Genomic DNA, 11,832 nt, shown 5'->3' on the forward strand with positions numbered 1-11,832 from the left:
AGGCTTGTAGACAACTCTATTGATTGTTTAATAAAGCACGCATAACACGGTAAGGTAGGCCCTTTGGTGGGCACAGGGCCATAAGGGTTTTGATAGCCGCGAATGAGTTGGCGTTCACTCAAAACGAGGGGAATGACAAATGAATAAGTCATTCTAGAAACCTATAACTCCCCCTAAATGAATCTCGGAACGACTTCTGAATTTTAGTACGGAAGGACTGCGCACTTTCACAGACTATCTGACAGGACTGCAGGTTCTTCCAGGGAACCATCTAAAACGTTTAATTTTGCAAGTGCTCTAAGGTTGGAGTGAACTTTAATAGGGCCGGCACAATAGACATACATATCAGCATTAAAAATACACACACAAAACACGCGAAAACTTGCTTTATTAACTATATCACCAATGTGCATTTGTAAAATGTTTAAATAATTCAATCTATAGCTAAAACATATTTTGGTAAACTTTTTACATTCTGGTACAGTTTTTGGTACACAAAAAACAGAGGTAAGTGGAAACCGTGACAGTGGTATCACTTGGCATTCCCTAACTAGCTTAGATATGGTAACCGGACTTGGACGCTATTACCAATAGCGAGTTCCTCAGAGTAGACTCTCGCTTCCACACTGAAAACCATCTTCGATTCGTCGGCGTTTAGAGAGATAACCTTTGGGTCGGCTACTCGGTCTCTTCTCCAGTCTCCTCTCGATGGAATAACACTTGCACATTACAGCTCGAGTCCAAATTGCCTACCATATAGTCTTCCGTCCTACTTAATTGCATTTCATTTATGATCAACCCATATCCGAAGTATCTAGTACTCCAAAGGGTTGATTCTCAAAGTCTGATCATCGATTTCATTGCCACTACTTTCAGGTGAAGATCAATACAGATCTTAGTGCACCTGCGCATCTGCAAACACACGTTGGTGTCAACCGGAATGTTAATAACTAAATGCACCCTCGATGTCAAGAAATGCCGCCAGTTTATATTATTTAAGGGGCACCGATTTTCCTTTAGCTTTTAGTTTTGCCTTAAAATAAAAGCAAACAAATAATCGGTATTTCTTTTTTATAATAATTAAAGTTAAATTTTTGATTCGTTAATTACTCTATCGTTGTTTGAAATATAAATAAATTGCAAAAGCTGGCATTTCTCTACGAGTTGGCGACCTGAATTATTAATATTTGCATATTTCCGAGCGGCGTGGGTACAACTATTTGTGGGCCGACATCAAGACGCACACCAGAAATAGGCGGTGAAGATGGTTCAACCACTTTCTAACCCACCAAATTGGCTTATTTTTTCCCTTTCTCTCCAAAAACTAACTGAAAACATGCATTTGTTTACATACATGTATGTATATCTCGTATAACATAGTACTTTCCCAATCGGAAAAATTAAAAAAGTGAGGTATCTAATTTTATACTTAAAATAAGCTTTTTAGTTCCATAGTGTAGTGCAATCTTTTTCTTTTTACTTCACTTCAAAGAGAGCGTCTTTTTGGAAAAACCTTGCCTTAAAGCACTTTCTGAGAAGCGCTCCTGATTTTGCCGACTGAATTGCTACCATTGACCCTTATAATATCATAACTTACTAAGGAAATTACATATTAGTGTTTGTGTTTTATAATAATATATTTTGTAGGTAAAAAAAGTTTATTAAGAAAGCTTAGAAATCAGGGACCAAAAATAGCTGTTATCTCGAATTTACAAATTGAAAACGTTGTCCGAATTCTGAAATTTAACGAAAACGTGGTTTCATAACAGTTATTAGATGAAATATATTTTTTATTTCGCCGATAAGAGTTATAACCCAAGGTTTATTTTTTACGTTGTTTGATAACAGTTATTGACCAACGCTTATCTTTTACGTTGCTTGATAACAGTTATTGTCCAACGTTTATTTTTTACGTTGTCTGATAAACGTTGTAAGATAAGAATAATGACGAAAATGGAGATGGAGAAGAAGATAAAGATGATGAAAATAAAAGTGGAGGAGTGAAATAACTGTTACCAGATAGCGTAAAAATACACGTTGGGAAATAACAGTTATCAAGCAACGTAAAAAATAAACGTTGGGAAATAACTCTTATTGACGACGGAAAATATATTTCTCCGGCATAACAGTTATCAGGCAACGTAAAAAGTAAACGTTGGGCTATAACTCTTATCGGCGAAATAAAAATATTTCTCATCTAATAACTGTTATGGAACAACGTTTTCCGATAAAACTTATAACTGTTATGTCACTGTTAGAAATTCAATGCAAAACCCCCGAGGGCACATAAGAATAGCTGAAGTAAACATTTTGATTGTAAAAGCGTCAGATCGTATACTCGGGCCATCGGGTATATATTTTTTTAATCGTTCGCTTGTTGACGTCGACACGAACATTTACCATGATCGTCTACCTGGTACTGTGATCAAGAAAGAATGAACAAATGAAAAATTATGTGTTACTCAGTATTACTTCATTCGAAATTACTTGAACGATGAATAAAAATTTATTCGTTATTTTAAATTACTTAAATGATGAATACAAATTTATTTATCATTCGCAAGTGCTTGAATGAAGAATACAAATTTATTCGTCATTCAAAATTGTTGAAATGTTGAATGAAATCGTATTCTTATTTTTTTTTACTCAATTATTCATATTACTGATTTCGCCCATCCCTGCTTTGTATGTGCATAAACACTACTATATTTCCTGTTAGGTTCATCAAATGTCATCTATTATTCATAAATCAAACTGCAAAATGGGCCCCTTGAGTTTAATGTCTTCGTCGAACGAAGTGCAAGTGGAAAAGTGAAATTTCTAAAGGCGTTGCATGATGAACTGAAAGAAATTTACATTTAAACAAACATATAAATGCATGCATATACAAACATATGTACATACAAACACACATATGTCCATAGGTATATGCAGTATATGTATATATACATATACATACGTACGTGTATGTATGTAAATTAGTATGCACAAAACCACGAGTTCAAAAGCCAGGAAATATTAAATGCATAACGATTCGAGCTTTTGGTCATAACAATTTGCAGCACTAAACCGACTGGGGACAGTTTGGGTAAATGGCAGCTGTTACCTCTCGACTTCACCTTGACACAGTTGGTTTCAATAAATTAAAGAAAGCTTCATTCGAATTATAAGTGTCCTTCATACGTAGATATATATGCACATGTGTATGTAAATACATTTGTTATTATTAAGAATATGTAATCATGGAAAATCAAAGTATAGGTTAAACCACAAAACATCTCGACCGGATTAAAGATTTTGCATTCTCAGCTCACTTATCGCCACAACAGATTAAGCTCTATTGGAACTTGGCACAAAATCTACGCAGACGATTGCTACACAAAAATTCCCGAAAGACACCCGAAACAAAACTTAGTAGTGGGTTCCTGGTAAAGTCGAGTACAACAAGAAAATAAGTTTATTATAGGTCATGAATCCTCCATTTTTTAGGAATTTTCAACAGCTAAATTTGAAAAGGCTCCTATTTTCCTAATTTTTCTCAACTTTGGCCATCGCTAATTTCAAAAGCTCCCATGAATTTTGTGAAACACGTGTTATTGCTATTATAGCACTTTTATTGCCGAAATGATGCCTTTTTTTTGGGAAAAAGGACTTAAATTTTATGTACTTGATTTTCAGATCTTTTGCATAGTGTGGCTAAAGAATGCTTTAATATAATAAAAAATAATAAAAATATAATAAAAAATAATAAAAGAAAAATCCCAATAATCAACGGTAAGTCTCAGCTACTCTAAATTTACACTCTAGAATTTAATGAGTTGCATATTAAATATATTTCTAAAAAGTCGAATTAGAAAGCACGACATTTTTACGAAAGTTTTTGAAGTTAAACTTCTTTAGCGGCGGTTGGTTGGTAGGGAATAAATTGGCAAATTCAACGGAAATTGCACACGGAAATGGTGCAAGGGAAATGGTTGGGGCTGAAACAAGTGCTTCTTGTGTGTATGCATATGGTATTAATTTAACAAAAATTTGCTAATAAAAGGTTAAACAATAACACTTACTAGAAGACCAATAAAAGAGTGGAAGTCAAGATGACCAATTCAAGAATGGAAGTCAAGATGAGTACATACATAGATAGAGAAAAGGACAAAGGTAAATGTAAAAATAAAAACAAAAACAAAGATGCGTAAAGATAAAGGCAAAAATGAAGACCAAGGTAAATTTAAACACTTTACTTAGATATAAAGGCAAAGGTGAAGGGGAATATGTAGATGAAGAAAATTATAAACATAAAAGTAAAGACAAAACAGAGGATTAGGATACCGATAAAAGTAAAGAAGTAGATAAGGGAAGAAAGATTAAAATAAAGGTAATTAAAGAGGAAAGGATATAGAGAGGTTGGGATTTTAAAGATTTTTGCGATTCTCGAGAGTTACTGATTTTGTTATCGATATTTTTATCAATTTTTTATTGGAATTTTTTTCGGTATTGTTAGCAATTTTGCTATCGACATTTTCAGAACTTAACGATATAATAATCGATATTTTTATCGATTTTGCTATCGGTATTTTATTGATTTTGTTATCGATATTTATCAATTTTGTTATCGATATTTATCGATTTTGTTATCTAATTGTCGATTTAGTTGTCGATATTTATTGATTTTTTTAAGGATATTTTTATCGATTTTGTAATCGATATTTTTATCGATTTTGTTACGGATATTTTTATCGATAAATTTTATCGATTTTGCTATCGATATTTTTATCGATTTAGTTGATCGATTTTTTTACCGATATTTATCGATTTTTTTGTCGATTTTGTTATCGATTTTGTTATCGATATTTTTGTCGATTTTGTTATTGATATTTATCGATTTTGTTATCAATATTTATCGATTTGTTATCGATACTTATCGATGTTGTTATCGATATTTATCGATTTTGTTATGGATATTTTTATCGATTTTGTTATATTGTCATAGATCGAATATTGTCAATAGATGAGCGTTGTAAAATTATGGAACGCACTATTATTTAATGTACATATTGCAAAGTTTCAGTTTGAATAAATCTTATCTTAACTTAAACTTATCAAATAACTACGGTTTGTGTTTTAAATATTTCCATAAGACTACCACAGCTAAAAAATAAATCCTCAATTTCTGAATCCCATTTGTTTAACTCAAATCGACTAACAAAATCGTATTACCTCGCTTTTATTAGCTCGGGATGTAACTATGTAATATTGATGCGCCTAAAAGATGCAGTGATTTCCATTCTCAAGTTACATACCTGATAGTACGAATGGGAATTGCTTTAAACTTCCATTCTTAAAGTAACCTGATGACAGTACGAATGGAACTTTTAATAGCGAGGTTTTAGTTTTTTAAACTATAATTTTATATTAAAGCTTGCTTACTGATACACATTAGTGTGGGCTGGATATCCTCTTTTTTAGAATTTTGATTGGTAATACCAAAAATATGGTTCATTATGCTCTAATAACAATCTGTGTGAAAGATGACAACTTTTGGTCAATATCTTAAGCTCGCTCAAGTCCATCAAAGTTCAAGTACTTCGATACTCTACAAAAAATCCATATGCCAAATCATGCAGAACTAATACTCTAGAAGATACTTGCAGTTTTTGTAAAAAATATATATTAATTAATGAATTTATTAATTTAAATTTTTTAGCACATTAACCTTTTATGGGTTTGGGCGAGCCTAAGATATTGACCAAAAATTGCCATCTTTCACAAAGACGATTTTTTCGGAATCGTATAACTTTGATTGAAAAATTTTTAATTTAATAATTTCAATTTCGTTTCAAAAATTGTTGGCCTTTTTGTTTTTGATTACCGACCGTTGTACGACGTAAGACTTTTAAATATATACTTTTTTATCATAAAAAATTAATTAATAACAAATTTACCATTTCCGTATTTCATTTATTTAAAATATACTCAAAGAGACTAATGAACTACGGAAATGAATTTCTTAAATTAAATTTGTACGTACATAAGAATGTAATCGAAAACTCGCATCAACTTTTAAGCTGTGTTGCTAGCTTTATATGCATATACGTATGTATTTACACTTATACATCAATGTCTGTACATAAGTATATATGTATGTACAAGAGTGAGTGAGTTTATCGACACTTGTTAGCATATCTATTGGCACAGCCGATAGCATTTTGCTGCAAAAGCATATGAAAGTGTATGTTTGTACATATATTTGCGCAGATAGTTGTGTACATTTCATTAATAATTACGTTGTGCAAATACACTTTCTTATTTGCTCTATTTTTGCTGACAGTGGCCGGGGCAAATAATGTAGTTTGACTATCAGAGGACATACAACGCTAGCATACACACAGGGGGGACGACGGTATATGCAGCCCTTTAAATGTGCCATTCTCCCACTCCGCATTCATGTGCCTTCTTCTTTCGTTCACAGCCCTTGCGATTTTTTCTTCCAGTTAAAAATACCACACAGCTGTTTTTTCCTCGATAAAAGCCTACAAAGTACAGTGTTAGCAAACGCGATAGACCTTTGGCAAGTTGTATGTATGTATATATGAACGTACGTCGGAGAGGTCGTTCCGCGGGTATACCAAATTCAGACAACGCGGCATAAAGACAATTTATTTTCGTGCTGTCCAAAGTGGTTTGAAATCAACAGTAGAGGGTATTTGTCGATCCTATTGTCCCGAGTCTTATCCAAGATATGGCATTTGGTCAATGGAACGCATAAAACTGGTTTAAATCACATAGAATCTATCGTTGTTTTACGTGGGTACCTGCCGACGACGGCCTAACCCCACGGCGCTCAAAAGCCCAGCGGATCCCGTCGGTGCCAGTCGGCAGTGCGGAGTGGACACACTACCCACCTTGGTAGGGCTCGACGCCATTTCTAAAGCCTCTACCATACTTTGGTTGTGGCACCCGGTTGGAATGCAACTGCACATCGAACCAACCAAAGTCGGTTTTACCCACATTTGGGTATTAAGCCATACTTGCACTCAGCTCCCCGGGGTTGTTAGGAGCTGTTATGCGGAAAATCGCAGTAGTTGCAGACTTTTATTTCTTATACTTTGTTCGGTAATAGGATTGAGCAAAAGCCATCTTAATTCATAGTCATGCAATTTTAGTGAACTATTAAAAGCAAGTCAATAGAATACCCCCGCACCGAATATGGGAAAATCCATGATTTTATTGGCATTTTTGGAAAGGTTAGTGACTTTCCATGTGATGCTTGGTGAGTGTACCTGGTATAGAACATCTATACTCGTAAACACAGATACATACTTATGTATTTAGTTACTTACGTGTGTAAAATAATAGTAATGCACGGAAGCGCCCCGTTCAGCTAACGCTTGTGCGTATTCATTGGTCGGACAAGTGAAGAAGTGGTCGCCCACTGCGCGTCCTATTTGCTGTTGATTCTCCAAACCGGGATTGCCTACCCAGCTGGTGTGCTGCAAGAGTTAGAGAATAAATAGGAGGCGTTTAGTATAATGAGTTATTAAATAAATTATGTCTTATACTTTTGCAAACACATATTATTTTAATTTAAAAGGCTAAGTGCAATTATGTGCGCTGAAAAATAAAAACTTATTTTTTGTTCATCGATAAATTAATATTCAGACACATGGCTTACGTTAATCAATTGCATTAAAGTGTTGGGCCTATTAGTGACACCATTGAAATTAAATTAATGAAATTAATTGGATTTTCTGACAAATCATTGTTTAATTGCATAAATCGCTAAGATTAGCTGAGAGCATTTATTAAAAACCGCAACAGCGAATTGAAGCGATGAGAACTATAACAGTTTCGACACGAAATATTCATACCCACACATGATGCATATAATAAAGTATGCAAAAGTACTACTACTACTCTGTAGGAAATGTATCTATTTTAATTATTATTATTTAACTATAATTTAACTTGCAGTAAACTAGGCAGGGACTTAAAGGTCACTATTATCTGTGTACTTTCTTTGAGGAAAGCTAACTATATTTCTATGGCGATGGCCACGCAAGATGTCAACTAACTTGTAACTAACTTCTTTTGTACACGAGGGGGCGTGGCACCTCCCATAAAATGGAATTTTGATACCGTATACCATATCTCAGAAAATATTTTGTTGGAGTTGGTATAGATACATATGTGTATATAAAATCAATTTTATACTCATGGAGGAGGGCTTCCACCTGTTTAAAAAATCAAATTCGACTTGAATTAAGGGAATTATTTATCTGAAAATTATATTAAAGGATGGATGACAAGAATACTTAAACAAGTTGTAGTTTGAAAATATTTTGGCAAGATGATTTATTTTGGAACGAGTTTCCGTCATCCCTAGTCAAGCTTGGTTTGCAGACAAACCGGTTTCGGCGTTGTGCCATCTTCAGTGTAATTTTTCGTTCTGTCGTTTTTCGTTCGCAAAGGGTGGCCACCTGTTCGTAAAGCCAAATTTGAATTAATTATTAGCAAGCTATCTGACAAATTAATATATGGGTGTCAAATGAAAGATAGCTAAGAAACCGTCAGATTGAACATTTAAAATATTACTGAGGTGGTTTAAAAGCATTGCCACCCTTTCTAAAATAAAATTTATTTAATTTAAATGAATTACTACAATATAGGTATCAATCGAAACGTTCTTGATAAGGGTTTTAATACTAAACTACATGGTGGAGGGTTGCCACCTGTTTGATAAATCAAATTCTTCTTGAATTAAAGGAATTTGATAATCGGGATATGTATCACAATATGGACGTCAGACAAGAGGGATTTAATAGGGTTTTAGTACGAAGATATTTCGAAGAGGGTTGCCACCTGTTTTAAAACTCGAGTTTAATTTCGTTTAATGTTTAATGAGTTAAAGGGTTTATTTCTAAGCAACATATGTATAGCAAGAACCCCACATATTTGAAAATTCAAATTCAACTTGTGTTATAGGAACTAACCGTTTTAAGAGTAAAATTCTAAATTGTCAATCATTTTGATGAGTTATTACAATATGGGTATCAAAATAAAGGATTTTTAAATGGCTTCGTTTCTAAACTACATGTGCATAAGTATGAAAAAGTATCACAAGAGAAAGGTAGTTTAAGGAAAGATAGTTTAAGGTTGAAAATATTTTGAAGATATTTAAAAAATATAAAGACTCCTGATTTTCGCATATTTTAAGTATGTTGAGTTTAATTAAAATAAACTACACCTAATGTAGCACGTAGAAATTTCATACACTCAGCGAAGCGGATGAGAGCGATCTAGTGATAATATAAAATTTCGATCTACATTTTATTTGACCTAAAAGTATTGTCGAAAAAGTATTTGTAAATTGCAGAAAACAATGTGGTTAACGTAAAATATGCATGCGGGTTTTAAATAGAAGCTTGTTTAATGAAAACAATCTCCCGATTTTGTCTGCATGGCTCCTGCACTACTTTTCAACTAGTTTCAAGTTAGCTTCTTACAGTTAACTACAAGTTAAATACTTATTTTACAGAAATCCCACAAAAAATCTAACTGCAAGTGGATTAATTTTAACAATTGATATTTTTTTTTTCTGCGGGCTATGTGCCCAGCGGGAAAATGTAATGTGTAGTAATCGTAAAAATAAACTTAAAACTTTTAATATGAATTTTTTGGTACCTTTTCAATACATTAGAATGCTGATTACATAGTTAACAGTAATATTATCGAGAACGCATCAGAAATACATTATATTATTTATCACGCAGGTGATGCCATACTACTTTTCCGACTGGGTACTACTTCATAGATCGCCCATTAGCAATTTGCGGCTTTTACTGTTTTAGCTGATTCAACTGTGGTAAAATAATCAGTGTATATTGATCCAGCAGTAACGGCAAAAATATGGCCACTTAGTGTGGCTGAAAAACTAATTTGTGGTTGTAGAGTTGATAACCAGTGTAGTGTATTTCTTATGAGTTCTAATGCACTGCTAATGCAAAATTGAATGCCCAAGAAAAAGGACTATTTTTACTTATCTTGGAAAAAGAAGAAAAAAATAGCGCTAGACGAACATATAGTCGAAGATATAACCTATAAATTTTGATCCCGACTCCAATCGGGGCTAAAATTTATATGTCATATCTTCGACAAAGTATTTAGTATCGGTTTTGGATATTAGGTGGAAAAAATAATAATTTTAATTGTTTGAGTCTCCATAGAGGAATCTGAACTTTGCCCCCTGTGCGACACGCCTTAACCGTCTCCAATCGGGGCCAAAATTTATATGTGATATCTTCGACTGTAGCAGCATCGACGTAGGGGTTGAGGCTTAGGAAATCTGATATAAAAATTTGCTTCCTACATTTAAGGACCATCCTAATGTACGTATGTATGTAAATACGTTTGTTTGGGTCAAATCTTGCAATAAATTTTTAACCAACTTCCAGATGAGCTAGAGACTTGAAATACGCTAGGTGGCACAGGAGTCGAGATATTTTATATTTGTATTTGCAGTCAAATTTGGTTCATATTTGAAATGCATATTATCCACATGGAAGTAAATAACTCATCAAAAAATTCGGTCCGTGGGTGGCGCGGCGGTCGATATATTTCGAAAGCCTGCAACTATGGTCTGATCCAGTTTATATTTAGAATATATCGCACACGATCTTCAAAAGTGACCGAACTCACAATTTGGCATTCTTAAAATTATGAATTAAAACTGGGCACAGAGTTTTTATTTACCTTTCAGCAAAAGCTGGAGCAAATTTTTGTTATAATTTGCTGAAAAAAACTAAGGTAAAGTTTTCCTTGCCAATATGATAAGCATGTTCTAAGAAATAGTTTTTCGAATTTTCTGACGAACGTATAATTTTAATTTTCATCACCTTTGAAGATCGTGTGCGATATATTACCTACTTGCAAAGAGTAACTCCACATAAAAGCTTGCTAATACAAAGATGGCGGATGATAATTGGAAACCCTTTTTTTTGATTTTTGGAATCGGCGAGCAATTTTACATAGGATTTAGATAATGGCATCCAATGCACATTTTTCCTGTAAAGCAGTGTTGCCAAAGGAAATGAGCTGAAATGACAATTTTCATGCAGATCGGTTCGTTTAAAAGAGCTCTGTTCAACTGCATCAAATTTACCATATCGGAAAAATACTGACTTATTCCGATTGGTAATTAACCGATTCATTTATTGAAATCAAATATAAATCTCAGTTATGAACCATAGTACTGCTCGTGACTACATAGCATCTCTCTGAAAGAAACCTTTCTGATTTTCCGTTTATCACTTGCGGAGACCAACAATATGCTGCCGCCGTAGCCCAGTAGTTAGAGGTGCATGCTATCTAGGGATGCAAATTTTGGGGACTAACATCGATACATCGATGTTTCAATGCATCGGAAAAATGAACATCTATGCTTAAATATATCGCCAGTAAAACATCGATATATCGATTGTTTCCGATGTTTCGAAATTTGTTAGGAAAATTTAATACTTTTCAATTCCAACTCTCTGTAATTCAATTATTGCCTTTATTTATTTACCATTCCTTCCCAATAAATATAATAAGTAAGTAAGTTCGCTGAGCCTAAAGTTCCAAAGCCCAATTTCGTTGAAATTTCAACGGGATCCCGGTCCTTTTTTAATGACTAAGTATGCATTTTTAATATCGAAAGATAAGAGTAAACTCAGAATTTCTGAATGTTCCTTTTAAAAGAATAAATATTAAAATTCATGGCCAGTCAAAAAATTTTAGGAGCATAATTCGATGTTAAAACATCGCTGAAACTGGCATCGATATATCGTCTATTTAGCG

The 11,832-nt window shown here is 33.6% G+C and overlaps 1 protein-coding gene across 2 annotated transcripts in view; it reads right to left on the bottom strand.

The window, feature by feature from the left end:
- LOC118737836 (acetylcholinesterase) overlaps window positions 1–11,832 on the bottom strand; it is a 325,799-nt gene that overhangs the window by 47,821 nt on the left and 266,146 nt on the right. For both annotated transcript variants that reach the window (XM_036468619.1, XM_036468618.1), the window contains one exon: window positions 7,338–7,487. In XM_036468619.1, coding sequence (XP_036324512.1) covers window positions 7,338–7,487 — 150 coding nt within the window. The remainder of the gene's footprint in view (window positions 1–7,337; window positions 7,488–11,832) is intronic.

Source organism: Rhagoletis pomonella, unplaced genomic scaffold (genome assembly GCF_013731165.1).
Source record: "Rhagoletis pomonella isolate Grant_MI unplaced genomic scaffold, Rhpom_1.0 Rhpom_scaffold_00004, whole genome shotgun sequence".
Classification (NCBI taxonomy): Eukaryota; Metazoa; Arthropoda; class Insecta; order Diptera; family Tephritidae; genus Rhagoletis; species Rhagoletis pomonella.